Consider the following 17611-nt stretch of genomic DNA (forward strand, 5'->3'; position numbering starts at 1 on the left):
TTTGAAAATAAAACATAATATGAGCTTCTTTAGATTTAATGGTATAATTTTGTTCCCGGAAAGGATAAATTTTTGTAATTTTATTAATTTTCTATGTTGAATGTTGTTGCCTGGCACAGAGCGTATGCAGCCTGGTAAAAATTTTCATTGGCAACACTGATCAAGTGTCAAAGTCAGCATTCAATCAAAACAAAGTAAAAGTTCATGTTAGTTATATTTGCGCAATAAACCATTAATAAAGCTGATAATAATGGTTAAATTTTCACTAGAAGACAGCGACCCTTATTACTTAACGTTATCGGAACATCCAAAAAGATTTGACGCTGATAGTCCTGTTACGAACGTATTTTTCGACGATACCAATGGACAAGTAAGAAATTTTTTTTTACATTTATTCCTATCGTATAAGGTATGTAATTCTACTTAAATTCTAGGTATTTACGGTCCGATCCGGTGGAGTTACTGGGGTCACCGTCAATAGCATGGACGAAACAAAATGCACTTCGTTTCGCATGGAGGATAAAGGCCCAATTATTTCGATAAAATTATCATTGGACCAAAAAGTATTAGCAATACAACGTAATAATGAAGGTCAGAGTGCGACTGTGGAGTTTGTAAACTTTAAAGATTTAAGTCCGACAAATGTGGAATACTCACATACATGCAAGTGGAAAAATTCTAAAATATTAGGATTTGTTTGGCCTAAAGCAAATGAAATTGCATTTATAACTGACCATGGCATAGAGCTATTACAAGTTCTGCCTGAAAAGAAACAACTTAAAACACTAAAGAGTGTTTCGTTCAGGTACTTATAACTTTTATTTATAAAAAATCTCACTTTTAAGAAATGTGATAATGAATAATGATTAGTATTTTTAATTAACTTATAATTACAATCAATACTGTACTGACACTTGGCTCCATTTTAATGACAAACATAATTCAATATTCACAGATAAAAATATTATAATTAGGAGACCCTTAAACCAAAAATAATGTTGAAAATAAAAATTAAAGTATGAAAAAGATTTAAGGGAAGGGGATAAAGGCTTGTCTTATTTTCCAAAAAAATAAAGTTTTGTGTTATTGGTTAAATTTGAAATTGTATGTTTGGATAGTTTTAAATAACCGAGATTTGAGTTTTGAGATTAGTAATTTTTGTTAAATTTGTTCAGTTGAATATCAAAAAACTATGTTATATACTTATAATTATGTCATAACTTGCAGTGGTGCTTGGTTCTCATGGTGTGCACGGAGTAATATAGTAGTACTGGCGGGCAACAATGGAGCTTTGCTGCAACCCTTTTACTTCAACAACTCTACCATCATCAAGTTACAGAAGTTGGAATGTTAGTGTTTTTATCTATTTATTATTTATTTATTTATTTATAACTAGCTTTTTACCCGCGACTCCGTCCGCGCGGAATAAAAAAATAGAAAACGGGGTAAAAATTATCCTATGTCCTTTTCCTGGTTCTAAGCTACCTGCCCACCAATTTTCAGTCAAATCGATTCAGCCGTTCTTGAGTTATAAATAGTGTAACTAACACAACTTTCTTTTATATATATATAGATACAGTGTTATCCTTGGAAATACAACTGTCCCACAAAAGTATTCAAAATAATTTGACTGTAGGATCAAAAATTATTTTTAAATTTAAATTAATATCAAATAAAAGTAAATAAGTTAAGTGTAATAAATATTTTTTGAGCTTTTTTAAATTTCCCTTTGCTACTTTGATCCGTAATGACAATTTAATTAATATATCTATACAGTATACATATTAATTAAATTGGAGTGTATGTAATTTAAATTCGAAAATAAAAATTATTGTCTATCTATATGTCTGTCCACATGACCATGTTTGTTATGGGTAATCTCTGGAACGGCTGGACGGATTTTGATGGAACTTGGATGAGAAGGTGGCTGATGCATATGGACATGTTTTACTTTTTTTAATTCTGTACTGTTGAAGTCCCGAGCGACAGTTAGTTAAGTTATAAATATCTAAAGTTGAAAATGATTGTAGTGATATATTTATTTGCAGTGGAGACATCGCGGCCGGTGGTGGAGCGTGACGTGTGCATGGTACTGGTGGCTGATGTGACATGGTGTGCTATCTTCCGGCACGCACTCACAACAATCGCAGCGCCCGGGCCAACCGAGGTATTATAGGATTTAATTTGTTGGTTCATGGTGAATGATAAATGCTGCACTTTCGTCTAAATTGTTGTAAATTCACTTTTGTGCAGTGAGTAAAATGTTTAGAGCCACTAAAACATTATTTTCCCCTATAATAAGAAACTTTAAAAAATAACGACCAAACTACAAGCCTTTTATTTTTCATTAAGGGCATTCTTTACTGTAAAAGTCTATGTTTCGTTCATTCGTTACTGTAAAGAATAAAAATATATGTTTAAATATTTTTTAAATTTTAGTTGAATACGATTTCCAGATATGGCTAATGCCATTGTCAGGTTCAGGTGTGAATTACACGCACATACTGAAGACTGGACTCATGGGGAGATTTGCCCTCAGTGTGGTGGATGACCTGGTTGCTGTTCATCATCAGGTTGGTATTGTTGAAAGGATAAATGAAATGATTTTAGTAAATTAAAATTCATGGAGTGAAAAACCGCAGTGTTGGTGAGGCCATTCTAGACGGATTTACATTTACCATCAAGATTGATGATATATGTATGTAGAAGAATATAGACAGGTGTGTCAGAAGAGTGCCAAATGTAGATCCGTGGTCTCTGCCTACCCCTCTGGACTGATGTATGTTGTTGTATTTTAATATTATTTCCAGTCAAGTCAAACATCCCAATTGTTTGACATAATGGAGGAGTGCAAGGTGGAGAACAACACAGTGGTACACCTGCCGCTGGTGCCCGCACACTCCATTAGGCCAGCCGTGGTGGATGAACAGCCCTGTCCTATGTGTATCCTTTACTTTATCATCAGCCCCATTGAGGGGCTCGGAACCCACTCTAAGTTAGGATTAGGCCATAGTCAACCACAGCCCAGTGTGGGTTGACTTCACATATATTTTTAGAATTTCTTCGCAGATATGTGTAGGTTGGTTCAAATCGAAAAACACATTGGTATATGGCGGAATTTGAATCCAGGACCTACAGATTACAAGTCAAGTGCTTAACCCCTGAGCCTTTGAAATGCAAACCGATTGAAATTTAATGTTTTGAACTTGAATAAATCATACCAACCTAGAGGCTATGGTTGGAATGTTATTTGGGGGTGGGCAGAGTTAGGAAGTAGCTGATTTTTCCAATATAAAGGTATCCTGAGCTGGTGCACAGACTCGGGCAACTGGGTGATGTTCCAGCCAGACTATGTGATAGACGCACGCCGCGGTTGTCTGTGGCGTCTGCGTCTTACACCTGCGGCACTCGTCCACAATGTAACTCATACAAACATACATACAATTCATACTAAATTTGTAACATGAAAGTTTTTAAGTATTTTGTTCCCTTTGTACTCCTAAACTAGTAGATAGATTTTGATAACACTTTGATACACTAGAAGTAACAGATTAATAAATGTTTATAGAGTATAAAATAACTAGCCGTCGCCCGCGACTCCGTCCGTGCTCAATTAAAAAAGAAAATTTAATAAGTAGTCTATGTGTTCTTTCAGACTATTCTACATCTATGCAAAATTTCAGCGATACCTTTAGTAGTTCTGGAGATACATACTTTCAAATATTCATCCATCCATCTAAACATTTGCATTTATAACATTAGTAAGATTCCTACATTTAGGAAAGTGAAATGAAGTGATACATGTCGTGTCATAGATCGAGAAGGATGACATAGGTAAGATAGTGTCATGCCTGCTGCGGCGACGTGGCGGTGCTGACGTGGTGCATCACTTGCTGGCTCAGCTCGTCGCCAGTGCGCAGCTCTACCTGCTACAACTTACACACGCTTTTGATCAAATTAACTCTGTGTACAGGTATCTTACTAATATTATGTCTTTTCTCCCTCTTGTTTTCACTTTGAGTTCACATTTAAACCGAGTCAATATGTACCTTGTGTAATTAATTAATTTATAAGTTTCAATTTTAACTAGCTTTTGTCCGCGACTTCGTCCGCGCGGAATTAATTTTTTTTATATCTCGTCCCACGGAAACGGGATAAAAAGCATTCTATGTTTCCTGATTCTAAGCTACCTCTATACCACAATTTTCAGCCAAATCGGTTCAGTCGTTCTTGAGTTATAACTTTTTTATTGTAATATGATGTAGTTTTTAAGTGCTGTGATGGTGATTGTCAGACAGTGGGCGGAGGCGGAGCTGGCGCGCAGCACTGCGGGGGGCGGTGTGGGGGGTGTGCGCGCGTGGGGGGGAGCTGCGCTTGCACAACACGAGGTGTGCGCGCGAGTGCTGCAACCGCACGCAGACAATCCCTACATTGTGCAGGTAACTTCATACACAAACTTCTGTTTAATATAACGAGAAGTATCATATATTTTCTTGTACATTCAATGAAGGTGCTGACGTCGTACGTGGCGTCTTTGTGTCGACACGGACTGTCTGTGTCTGCGGGCACGTGCTCGCTGTGTGTGCGCGCGCTCGCGTGCGGCGGGGGAGGGGGAGGGGGAGGGGGGCGGCTGCGGGCGCTGCTGCGACGAGGTGCGCTGAGTGACTCCCGGCCACTGGCATGCCAGCTGCTGTCACTGGCGCGGCTGCACCCCGCCGCCACGCAGCTGGCGCTCGACATGATGTACCGTCTGCGAGCTAAGGAGGTAATCTCACCCCCATACGTACTTCATTTCTCACTAAGTGAGCTCTAGCTATTATTTAATTAACTGTTAACAGACTCTTAGTACGACAGTAGATGTAATCGTGCGTTTCCATTGATATAGATTTAATTAAGTGAAAAAAATTCTAATGTTCCGTTGCCTTATTATTTTTCATATACCGTTGTCTGAAATAAGTTAAATGCTTGTGTGATAACACCATATTATAAAAGACAATTAGTATTTGCCATTTCTTTATCGCTGTGAGGTCAGATCTCGCGACCTCCATTGTCAAATAACTTCATTGATTATACATATGTATGTACAATTAAACTATTTCTTTGATACGGACAAAAAACATGATACTCCTGTCTCAGTATCATTTTATGACTTCAAATTATGACTTAAAAAAATAATTTTATGATGTCAAAAGACACAAATGTAGGTTATGGAACGTGTTCCTTTATAGAGTAACTATAAACATAAGATGGGCATTCCGCACTTGTCAGGAGATAGTGGAAGTCCTGCTGAGTTGCGAGGAGCCGGTGAGCGCGGTGGGCGCAGCTCGCCAGCTGGACCCCGCCGGCTGGCTGGGCCTAGCGCCGCGCAAGTTGCTGGCCGCCGCCCACGCCCACGCCGTCCAGCGCGCCCAGCCCCACGCCTTCGTCGCCGTCTACCACGCCCTGCAGGCGCGCAACGACAAGCTCAGGGGCTCACCGCACTTCCTCAAAGGTATCGTATCTACTTCACTTACACACACCAAGTATTTTCATCGTAGACAACCAGAATATTTAACGTCGAATTACGGATACCAGTTAATCTTATAATGATAATAATAATAATAATGTATACCTTCGTATAGCGTGGCGACCCGTCGCCACGTCAAGCGTCGCCACGCCAACTATTCGGTTTACAAGTGAGCCTATAGATGTTTCACATCAAAAAGATATTTTTTTTTAAACAATTTACAGGTAACTTGCGTAATGTAGACACACCATGTCGTCACATGATGCAATATTATTTTGAACACCATTATTGATATGTACAAAATTAAATAAGCAAATGTTTTTACTTCAATTTATGTAAGTAAATATCTATATTTCTTGTGTTATATACAAAATGATACGACGTAGATAGTACAATTAGGTACATAAACGTGTTAAATTGTTATGACATCGTGTCGAAATCCAAGGTCACGAATATTATCTAATCAATACGCAACATCACTAAATTCAAGAAAATTTTAATAATAGTCATCGTCAATGATTTAATTCAAATCGAAATATTGAAAAAGTAAATTAATACTCCACATAAAATAAGAAAACTAAAAAAAAATAGAGAAAATTCAAAGATATTTAAACTGTACTTGGGTATATAAGAGGTTATATTCATTTAAGTGACTAATATTATTATAACAGAACTTGAAAAATTAAAAAACGTGAGAATATTAACAACAAAAATGGTAACTTGTGTTTGTTACATAAGCAAAAGCAAGTATCGTATCAAAATAACGACGGCCAAAGGTTAAATGTCAGTCGCCATGTTTTCATAGTGTGATAAACCCATGAAAGTTATGGTAACACTGATAAACATTATTATAAAAAAAGCCACGCAGATGTCCACTGTTTAATTTCAAATTTTACTATGCAACTTTACATGCATTTAACATAGGACAATTATACCCACATTATCACAATTTTTCTTGTAACATGTTAAAATTATGTCTTCACTAGCTGCTGCCCGCGACTTCGTCTGCGCGGAATAAAAAAAAACAATTAGTAGCCTATGTGTTCTCCCAGACTATGTTCTATATCCATGCCAAATTTCATCAAGATCCGTTGAGCCGTTCTAAGAGATACCTTCAAACAAACATCCATCCATCTAAACTTTCGCATTTATATTATTAGTAAGATATGATTTGATTCATTCCCCTAAGAAATAAATCTATGACAAATATAATTGTCTAATTATTGCATCATTGCATTAAAAAAGCAGTTGATTTTGACTTATCCCCTTTCAGGTGAGCAGTGTGAGAGTTACGTAGAATACTATGAGAAGGTGACAGCGGAGAGATGAATCCTGCAGACAGGATAACCGACTCTGTGATCCCACAGTATTGCCAGACAGAACAGACGCTAGCTGTTGTTTTTTTATAACTATTGTTATATGTTGAATGTTGACATATTTGTATATGACTTGTAATATATTTTGTTATGAATAAAGGAATTTTATATAATCATTTATTTACTTCATTAGTTATAACACCTTTCATTCCTTAACTTGTAAGTACAAAATCAAGTAAATTAACTTATTTAACTTTACAGTATGTGTAATAAAAATATTTAATGAATGGAAAAGCTGTGTAATTAAAATTTATGTTCTACTTCCCATATTAGATTGAGATAAAAGATTGATAAGATTGACATAATTTAAATTTTAAAATTTTAAATTTAAAAAGAATTTTTGTATCCAACGCAATGCCCTTATCAGCAATCCTATCACTCTGGTCAAGCAAACACATTCACGTTTGCAGCTTTTAATCAAATAAGTAAAGGACCTGATTAATAAAACAATCAAAGTTCTGGAAACATTACTGTAATGTAAACATTTAATAGCTTATACAAATTCAGTATTAAAACTTAATAACATTCATAAATGCTTCTGAATACAAAAAATATATTTGGATTGGTGTTAGGCTTACATGTGCACCACAGCTCGGATAGATTTGCCAGTGTGCATCAAATGGAATGCCTCATTGATTTCCTTTAGTGGAACATTGTGAGTAACAAACTCATCCAAAGGCAGCTTCTTGTTAACATATTCATCAACCAACTTTGGAACACTTTCACGGCTCTTGTATCCTCCAAAAGCGGTGCCTTTCCATGTGCGACCTGTCACCAGCTGGAATGGACGAGTGCTGATCTCCTCTCCTGCTGCGGCCACTCCGATGATGACTGATACCCCCCATCCCTTATGACAAGCTTCCAGGGCCGCACGCATCGTGTTCACGTTACCGATACATTCAAAAGTGTAGTCCAGACCTCCATCAGTCAAATCAACTAGAACTTGCTGAATCGGTTTGTCATAGTCCTTAGGGTTAACAAACTCGTTTACTCCAAACTTCTTGGCCACTTCAAACTTATCATTGTTAATATCGACACCGATGATGCGCTTAGCGCCGGCCGCCTTGCAACCTAGTGCTACAGCCAACCCAACAGCACCCAAACCAAATATAGCGCAATTCGTTCCAGGTTCCACTTTAGCAGTGTTCAATGCGGCTCCATAGCCGGTCGGCACGCCGCATCCTAGAAGACAGACTTTGTCCAACGCCGCTGCTTCGTTAACCTTACACAACGAAATTTCCAGAACAACCGTGTATTCACTGAAAGTGGAACATCCCATAAAATGATAAAGTTCCTTGCCCTTGCAGCGGAATCTCCTAGTACCATCGGGCATCACACCTTGGCCCTGGGTTACGCGAACTTTTTGGCAAAGATTGGTCTTAGGGCTCATGCAAAATTTGCAAGTGTTGCACTGGGGCACGTACAGCGGCACGACGTGGTCGCCGGGCTTGACCGACGTGACGCCTTCGCCGACGCTCTCTACGATTCCACCACCCTCATGACCGAGAACCACGGGGAATACGCCTTCGGGATCTTTACCTGACAGAGTATAGGAATCGGTATGACAGACGCCTGTAGCTAAAATCTTTACACGCACTTCGCCGGCTTTAGGAGGATCAACTTCAATTTCTTCAATGGAAAGAGGTTTTCCGGCCTCCCATGCGACTGCGGCTTGACATTTAATAACTTTACCGGCTGTAGACATCTTGTTCAATTCGGGTACGACCGATTACCGCAAGCGAATAATGCAAATTGAATATTTAAATTCAAAATTACAGTACCTAGTACTAGAGAGGTTAATTCCTATAGTGGCGATGGCGAACCTTGACACTGAGCTCCAAACTTCAACTCAACTTGACGCTGATAAAAGATATAGTTTACGTAAATTTGGTTTAATATAGCGAAGTTGGTAAGTTTCAAATTTCGCGCTGTATGGATGCTTAAATATTTTGTAACTTAATTAAATATTAAAGTTATTTATATATTCATTGATTAATCTCTGTGATTAATTAAAGGCTGATAAGAGCATTTTGTAAAGAAAATTTATATAGAGACAAGAACCTATAAGCAACTTTAACCGAATCTAACTTCAATACTATCACTAAAATTGCGCGCACTATACCGCTGTATTACGTCATACAATATATAAATATCAAGTGTTGACCTTGAATTTATAATTTGAGTCGAGGAAATGAATTCACAATTCAGAAAACATTTCAAAATGCTCTTGATTTAATGCGACCACATGATATTCTAAATAAAATAAATATTTGTGTAGCGTTGTACAAAAATGTAAGTGAAATTTATTTCTAGCTATCCCAAGAAGTTGATGTAATACTTTGTCAAGTATTCCCTTTGGTTTCTCTCCTGATAAAACGGAACGCTTTTAATTTATGTAACTTGGTACTTGGTAACACTAAATAGTTGTCATTGTCAAACATGATGTTTGACTTTAAAACATAACCAAAATATTGTTGATTTTCGTTAAGAAATTAACGCGTTACACCTTTTTAAACAATGGCGAAACTACACAATTATTACGTATTGTGTCCACTTATTGATCAGAAAAGTTTTTTAGGTATCACACATGATAAAGAAGAATCCAGCGTTATTGTATCGCTTGGCCGGAATGTGGTTAATAAGTATCGGGTATGCTAATATTTTAATTAAAATGTTTACTTACATTTTTACATCGTTTAATAACTGTACTCGGATTAAAAAAATGCATTTTGAAATTAAGTTATTTTATTATTGACATGTGCACTAAAATTTAAGAGGTTATAATCATATTTTATTGGATTTCGTTTAGCTCTCGGATCAAAAGCAAGTCGGCGGCTGGACATCAAAGGACCACATAACTGCCGCAGTTATTTATGACAATGAGCAAGATCACTATGTTGGAGTTTTCAATAACAATGCAATAAAAACATGGAAAGAAGACTCTGATAACTTGGATAAAATCAAGAAACAGAAAGTATGATATTAGAACATCTATATATATAAAAGAAAGTCGTGTTAGTTACACTATTTATAACTCAAGAACGGCTGAATCGATTTGACTGAAAATTGGTGGGCAGGTAGCTTAGAACCAGGAAAAGGACATAGGATAATTTTTACCCCATTTTCTATTTTTTTTATTCCGCGCGGACGGAGTCGCGGGTAAAAGCTAGTATTAATTAACTTTGTAAACTAGAATATTTGATAGTGAATTTAATGTACTGTAGATAAACGAAATTGATCTTTTTAGGAAATTTTATTGGAAATAGAATTAATGTAGTGATTAACATATTTTAAAATTACTCTAAATTCTTTTGTTTTCAGTTTCCCATGAACATTTTGAAGCTCATAAGAAGAGGAGATGAGTCTCCACTTGTTATATTTGCGAATGGCAACTGTGCAGCTCTCTCATTTGCATTGGATAATAGAAAGAGCATTGAAAGTAAAGCCTTGATAAAGGAAACAGACTCAATAGTTGATATATCTTATTACAAACTCAATAATACACCACATATTTGCTATATTATTAAAAACAACAAGGATAACTATGAAATTCTAACCTGTCCCTTGAGAGAAGAATTAGGTGATATGGAGAAAACAAAACTGCAAAGGATGAAAGTGTCAAGAACTGAAGATGTTTATGTAGTTGGTCATCTTATTGCTAAAGAAAAACTTGGAGTTTATATATTATGTAAGTATTAAGACTATTTTCAATTGTACCTCAATTATTCTCTGTTATCTGTGAAGTGTGAATAACAGCATTGTTTTTTTTTCAGGGAGTGATGGCAAACTAACTGTTTACGACTTTGAGAAAAAGAACTGGAGAACAATTGGTTCAGTTCCATGGATATCTACATTTTCCAGTGTTTCCATTGCATGGATGGGGAAAAACCATTTGATATTTTTTGGTAGCAACGTGGAACAGGATGGGGCCATTATTGTGGCGTATAATATAGTGTTGGGTGTCGGTTCCTGCAAGTATCCAATGAAAATGTACACCGAAAGTGCTAAACTTTACTGTTTTGATAACCGTATAGTACTAGAAGCTTCCAACCATATTGGAATGTTGCCATATGTCGTGGAAACCAAGAGAAATCTGTCCAGCCTACTCGGATCTCACGAGGTGACAAAAGATGAGTCAACAGAAATTGCAGACTGGGGCACACCTACCAGACCATTATATCATAGTAGTGAAGAAATTAAAGATTTAGTTAATTTAGGTCTAACAGAAAGAAGTATATGCTCACAAATAATACCATTGTTGTTGGAAAAGAATGACCATAACAAAATTGTAAAAGTTTTAAATGATTTCAAAGATGTGCCGGAATCAATTTTAGTTCTGTTACTCTCATACGCTATTAAATTAGTGAATCCAAATAATATTGATGTTACGAATAACGAAGAATTCCTGAGAATATGTGAAAGTGATTTACAATCTGAAGGAGCAAGAGTACATAATAGTAAATTGAATTTCTTAAACTATGTGCTACAAATACCAGTAAGCGATGCCACACTTGTACCATATTTGCGAAATGGATTGACTCTTGACAATGCGTTATTCCTCATGAGCTATATATCCTATTTACTTGTTGATTCGGAAATGGAAATTGATATAGAATATGAAAGTAAACTGTTAGATTGGTGTACACTACTGATGGATGCATTTTACCAACAATACTTGATGACTAAAGATGAGAAAGTCACATTTGTTTTGGAAACAATGAAGATAATAGTAGATAATCTCGTAGATCAGTTGATGGTAGTTGACAGTCTGTTACCTAAATTACACCAAACTGTAAGCGGAAAACAGGCAAATAATAATGTAGATGATTTATTGTCATACACAATAGAACTGATGGAAATATAGTTGTAATTTTTAAACTTTGTTTTATTTCTTCGTCTCATGTATGATGAATTTTCACCAACGCATAAGTATGCAGACTTTTAGAACCTATCTTGGTTAAATCTAGTAAAAAAAATTTGGTGGCATATTGGAAAATATTTTAAAGAATAAGATTCAAGTAATTAATTAATAGATTTTTTATTAGCAGCTCTTGCAAATTGGACTACCATGGGTTTCTCTTTAAGCATAAAACCATTTGTCTCAGTCAATGCATTTTCAGCTATCCTAACAGATGGGAAAGTGACAAAAGCCTGCCCTTTCATTCTACCCTCTTGCATCACCCGAACATCAAAACCAATTTGTTTATCTTCAGGTAGATTTTCTATATAGCGTCTATAAATTCTTGTAACATCCTGCTCAGTGACTGTTTTCGCTAAATTTTTTATATACAACCTCATTGATGGCTGACCAGGATGGTAATTTTTGAAAACGGGTAATACTTTCATGTCTCTATATGAAATTCTGTTTCTTACTAATTCACTTCTACTTATTGTTGGCTGTTCTGGTTCCACCTGTGGTTGTTCCTCTTGTGTTTCCGGAAGTTCTCTCTCAAATTTGCCAAGTTCACCGATAACTTCAGGTTCTTCTGTCGGTTTTGTCAAGGCATCTTGAGGAACTATTACTGATATTTTCTTGGCTTCAGGAGCTGGGGCTACTGTTTCAAAAACTTCTTCCTGGTTTACAGTTGGTTTCTTTGTTTTTGGTAAAGTCGCTGTGGACAAAACAGCAGCTGGTCTCTTTCTTGTAACAGGCAAAGTATGTATTCTACGTCTTGGTAAACTTGAACATATTTCTTTGTTTTGTTCAGTCTCATCACTTGATATTTCTGACTCGGGTTCACTGGGCACCGCAGGTAGCTGGATAGTAGGAGGATCAGGAAAGAATTGTTTAAAAGTATCTTTGAAAAACAATGATGCTTTTTCATTTTCAACAAATGATGTATCAAGTGACATTTTATTCATAAGATGTAGGGATTGTATATAAAATGGTTTATGTGTAAATAAGTTATAAACAATATTTACTACTATGTTAGGATCTACATCAGGATATTTGTATTTAACATGTACTGGTGGTGGCTGGTAGAAATTCACAGAAGGATTCCAAGCGTTTAGAAGTTTTAAAAACTCTTTTACATGTTTAGTTGTAACTGAAGTTTTCTCTTCCTCATATTTGATTTGATTGACTGGTTCCTTGTCAAAAGAAAATTCTACTATTAAACGTCTTTGCGCGATTTCAAGCTGATGTAATCTAAATAAAGATTCTTTAGCCTTTTCGATGGTAGCGAACGATGCAAATATATAATTACGCTTTTTAGGGGTTTCCCAAACCTGTATGGCTCCAAAATGCATCAAAAGCTGTTCCTTGTCTTTAAAAGATAGTTGTTCAGGCAAATGTCGAATGATTAGCACTTTTGACATATCTACAATTAAATCAGCTTTCAGTAATTATACTCGGAATAAATAATTTATATTTATTGACAGTTAGACGCTCATAATAAGTCGTAGTAAAATATTTTCCCAGCACATCAAATCAAAACAAACTTGACATTTGAATTGTTTGACAATTGATTTTTTTGAAGACTTGACATTCATAAAGTGACAAAAACCATCCACGAAAAAAAAGTTTGAAATCGGTACACACTCGGTACTCATGTAAAGATAAACAAATCATAAAAAGCTACATTTAAAGGTTTAGTTTGCTAGTAAGTTCTTCAGTAGCAATTCCTATTTCTATTTCTACGGTACTTTTGTTAATATTTATTTAATAATTTGAAGGTTTCGAATGCTTTGTTTTTTCCTTTTGTCACTAATGACAGTAGCGATGAAAATCTAGGGGTTTTCTAACGATTTTCTGGATCACAATAAATCATCAACTGCACACACCACACTGCATTGACTTGGTTGGATAAGATTTTGTTGGATAAATAAATCCAATTTCGTATCATGATGATGTGTCATCTGCATCTGTCAACACAACTGTCATCCAGTGACGGACAAGTCACAACAGACGACCGGCGCGGCGTATTGTGTCGTTGGCAATCGGCAACGTAAAATAAAACTTTAATATCTTAAAAAGTAAATAATAAGTGCCTTATATTACGGCTGTAACATAAGTTAAAAAGAAAACAGTAAAAACGAGTCACTATGACAGATCAACAACCAAAAAAGTCTGTTAAAATTGTAGTCTTAGGGGATATAGGTAGAAGTCCGCGAATGCAATATCATGCTTTATCATTGAGTGATAATGGTCTAAAAGTTAATATAATCGGTTACACGGACTCTTCTCCGCTTACAGAAGTACTTGAAAATCCAAATATAACCATAACACAACTTCACAGCTGTAATTTTGATAAGGGTCCGAGGTTTTTACAACTTATATTGAAAGCAGTTTGGCAGGCCATAAGTTTGTTTCTAACTCTTCTTATAACAGGAAGTTGTGATTACTTACTTTGTCAGAATCCTCCAGCTGTCCCGACTCTGCCTGTGTGCCGACTGTACTGCTTAGTTACAAGAACAAGATTTATAATAGACTGGCATAATTATGGACACACCATCATGGCGTTATCAATATCTCCGAGTCTTAAAATTTTACTGAAGATATACACTTTTTTAGAAAAGTACTTTGGTCAGTCAGCACAATATCATCTTTGTGTCACATATGCCATGAAAGAAGACTTACTGGATAATTGGAATATAAAGTAAGTTTATTTTACAAAATTCATGTTTAATTTAACAATTGCTTCTTCATATTTTGCACTAACAGAAATCATATTGTTTAGTTTTCCTACATTGTATCTATATTTAACTTCGTATAATGTAATCTGTTAAAATTTCTAGTGCTACAGTGTTGTATGACAGACCACCTCACATATTCCATCCAATAACTCTTCAGGAAAAACATGATTGGTTCGTTAAATTCTGTCAAAAGTATCCAGAGCACTTTCCATTACATGATGTGGGGAACTCTGTTGATATAAATATTACACCTTTCACTCAAATAGTAGACAATGATGTTAAACTAAGACAAGACAGACCTGGATTACTGTTTAGTAGCACCAGCTGGACTCCGGATGAGGATTTTGGTATATTACTGGAAGCATTACAAGGTAATACAAAATCTTTTTCTCATAACATCCTTGTTTTTTTTTTTTAAATTCTTAATACATTGTCACTAACCACTATTATTATTTAGCATGAAAATTAGTGCTACTGTTTATATTAATATGAATATTATCTATGTATTAACACTTGGCATGTGGGCATACTTCTCCGCCGATTTACACGTGCAGCGGTGGTTACTATCGGGTTTCCACAACAAATCTACTAAATACGTACTTTTACATGACCTGCACTCTTGTGACAGACTGCCAGAATATGTTGCCCGCATGCCAAGTGTTAAATAAAAAACTTGAGAGGTGTCAAGGGACACCCGGATGGAACGAAGTTCCTTTCAATTAATTAGTGAAGGAACCAATGTTTATACTATGAATAAAAAACTTAAGTCTTCTCAAGAAGTACATTTTATTTCTATGAATTTTCGTTATATATTGTCACGTCGTTGCCATGGTGAAGTAGCGCTCATTCGTCTATAGCAAAAAGTGTCGTGACAACTTTTCGTAAGAATTTTTTCCGTCTAGCCCCCTTTCACAACGCGCGATAAGGAACTTTGTTGCAAAAATGAATATGTCATCAGTATTAGGAGTAGTATTAAATTTCATTGTTTAACTTTCAGTGTATGAAACAACACATGATTTAACTAAGAGTCTACCAAAACTGATTTGTGTGATAACCGGCAAAGGGCCCATGAGAGAGCATTACTTAGACTTAATAGCATCTAAATGTTGGCAACATGTGACTGTGGTCACCCCCTGGCTGGATGCCAGTGACTACCCCACTATGGTGGCCAGTGCTGATTTAGGGGTTTGCTTACACACCAGTTCTTCAGGCTTGGATCTACCTATGAAGGTTGTTGATATGTTTGGGGCCGGTTTACCAGTTTGTGCTGTTTCTTTTAGATGGTAAGTTTACAAAAATTAATTAGTTAACATAATATAAGCATTTTATGTCCCACTTTTTTTTATGTATCCAACAGAGTATTGTTTTTGTAAATTCAACTTTAAAATTATAGCACTAAATATTATAAATGGCAATAACACTATTTTATTTATGTAAAACAATTTTAGTCTTGAAGAGCTAGTGCAACATGGTGTTAATGGTTATATATTCAAGACAAGTGATGAACTTTCAAAGCTCATAGTTGGCTGGTTTGAAGGCTTCCCCAATAATGATGAGAAGAACAGGACAGCTCAAGAAATGAGAAGAGAACTCACCAAATTCCAAGAAACAAGATGGGAGGGAAATTGGAACTTGAGAGCAAAGAAATTTTTTGAATGATTGAAATTTTATTAGGTATGGCAAATAATTGTTACAGAATAAAAATAATTATAGTGTATAAGATAAAAAGGGACTATTTTTTTACCTTTATGTGTTTTGAGCACTTTTTAATATTTGAATTGTTTATTGATGTGTTGATTGAATATGTTGATCGTGAGTCATTATTTAATACTTTAGAGACAATAAATATATACACAAAATTTGGTTTTGTCTTATTTTAACAAAAGTCTATAGAAGTAAACAAATGGTGTAGCTAGGTAAAACAAAATAAAAGTAAATAAATCTTAATATACTTATGTATTCAAAAAATATGATTTTTAAACGCACACATGGTCACACTTACACTAAGAGTCTTTCTATTTCTTGTTGAATACCCTGAATTTGTGGCTTTAACTGAGAGCCCTCATTTATTGTAATGGAGCATGCCACAATGGGACGGGAGACACCACAAGCTCGGCCCAATGCTTGTTTGGATCTAACAAACACATATGGCACATTCTTGTCTTCACAGAGTATAGGAATGTGTAGAACAATTTCCAGAGGTTCAGCGTCCGCCGCCATTATGACGAACTCTGATAACCCGCGGTTCAAAGTTTTCGTCGCCTCGTTCGCACCCTTACGCAGCTGCTTGTAGTTAGCCGCCTGTTGGACTAAATTCAAGATCTTGGCGGTGAGGGCAGCGTCAGCCAATGGGTAGGCTTTAGGATTGACAGCCGGTTCATTTTCAGCCTAGAACAAAACACCATGCCATCTAAATATGATACGCGAGTTAATTTATATGAATGAGTGATTTCCCCTCTTAATGATATAAAAATCGCTTGCATATTACTACAAGTGGGATTTAGAGTATAAACTTTAGATTCAAGAAACAAAAATACATGAGTAACAAACAACCGCACGGTAAACATAACCTCCAAATGTACACATGGATTAGCGGATGCATAAAATGTTCTCGGTAGGGTTTTTAACATACATCTTTTTATTTATAATACTTAAATAAATATTACACTTACCATTTTTATCAAAAACTTTTATGAAATATCAAAAATTAAGAATAACCTCTCAGCGATTTCTCGCGTCACTGAGGGATTATCTACTATTTTAAAAGAAAAAGCTTTTCGTGAAAATGTTAAAATTTGTCTTTCTGATAAATATCAGAAATACAACACTATGAGATAAACAAAATTAATACAAATCACCACGGTTTAATTTTAATTCAGACTCCCGGTCCCGCTTAAAAATTTATCTACATAAATATCAGCACACTTTATAAGTGAGTGAACCATAGACAAAAAAATTATCTCACAGTGTTGCTATGAAAATTCATAAATCGAGAAAGATAAATATTATCTCTGCCTCATCAATACCATCAAGGCTATCGACTTGCATTTCATAAGTTTAAAAAAAATTGGATAAACGTGATAATAAATGAACA

At 35.6% G+C, this 17611-nt stretch overlaps 6 protein-coding genes across 6 annotated transcripts; 3 read left to right on the forward strand and 3 right to left on the reverse strand.

Annotated features, from left to right (window-relative positions):
* Nucleotides 1–178: 178 nt before the first annotated feature.
* Nucleotides 179–6908, forward strand: LOC106720755 (regulator of MON1-CCZ1 complex). The gene is made up of 12 exons (XM_014515530.2): nt 179–370; nt 435–805; nt 1228–1349; nt 2049–2167; nt 2457–2573; nt 2811–2943; nt 3319–3419; nt 3816–3973; nt 4295–4439; nt 4511–4765; nt 5269–5491; nt 6780–6908. Exons 1-12 carry the CDS (start codon nt 251–253, stop codon nt 6833–6835), a joined length of 1920 nt encoding a protein of 639 aa, XP_014371016.2. The 5' UTR covers nt 179–250; the 3' UTR covers nt 6836–6908.
* Nucleotides 6909–7392: 484 nt separating this feature from the next.
* LOC106720760 (alcohol dehydrogenase class-3) lies at nt 7393–8763 on the reverse strand. The gene has a single exon (XM_014515542.2). The coding sequence runs from the start codon at nt 8585–8587 to the stop codon at nt 7457–7459; it is 1131 nt and encodes a 376-aa protein (XP_014371028.1). The 5' UTR covers nt 8588–8763; the 3' UTR covers nt 7393–7456.
* A 570-nt stretch (nt 8764–9333) lies between these two features.
* LOC106720770 (nucleolar protein 11) lies at nt 9334–11746 on the forward strand. Its single transcript, XM_014515555.2, has 4 exons — nt 9334–9531; nt 9692–9856; nt 10204–10570; nt 10656–11746. The coding sequence occupies exons 1-4, from the start codon at nt 9400–9402 to the stop codon at nt 11744–11746; spliced, it is 1755 nt and encodes a 584-aa protein (XP_014371041.2). The 5' UTR covers nt 9334–9399.
* Nucleotides 11747–11869: 123 nt separating this feature from the next.
* LOC106720786 (RNA-binding region-containing protein 3) lies at nt 11870–13347 on the reverse strand. The gene has a single exon (XM_014515577.2). It carries the CDS (start codon nt 13198–13200, stop codon nt 11905–11907), a length of 1296 nt encoding a protein of 431 aa, XP_014371063.2. The 5' UTR covers nt 13201–13347; the 3' UTR covers nt 11870–11904.
* A 141-nt stretch (nt 13348–13488) lies between these two features.
* LOC106720740 (chitobiosyldiphosphodolichol beta-mannosyltransferase) lies at nt 13489–16241 on the forward strand. Its single transcript, XM_014515504.2, has 4 exons — nt 13489–14480; nt 14620–14888; nt 15515–15800; nt 15966–16241. The coding sequence occupies exons 1-4, from the start codon at nt 13927–13929 to the stop codon at nt 16174–16176; spliced, it is 1320 nt and encodes a 439-aa protein (XP_014370990.2). The 5' UTR covers nt 13489–13926; the 3' UTR covers nt 16177–16241.
* Nucleotides 16242–16428: 187 nt separating this feature from the next.
* LOC106720749 (NHP2-like protein 1) lies at nt 16429–17403 on the reverse strand. Its single transcript, XM_014515516.2, has 2 exons — nt 17190–17403; nt 16429–16905 (listed from the first exon to the last, which is right to left on the reverse strand). The coding sequence occupies exons 1-2, from the start codon at nt 17190–17192 to the stop codon at nt 16516–16518; spliced, it is 393 nt and encodes a 130-aa protein (XP_014371002.1). The 5' UTR covers nt 17193–17403; the 3' UTR covers nt 16429–16515.
* Between the last annotated feature and the right edge of the window lie 208 nt (nt 17404–17611).

This window comes from Papilio machaon, chromosome 12, assembly GCF_912999745.1.
Source record: "Papilio machaon chromosome 12, ilPapMach1.1, whole genome shotgun sequence".
In the NCBI taxonomy this organism is placed as follows: domain Eukaryota; kingdom Metazoa; phylum Arthropoda; class Insecta; order Lepidoptera; family Papilionidae; genus Papilio; species Papilio machaon.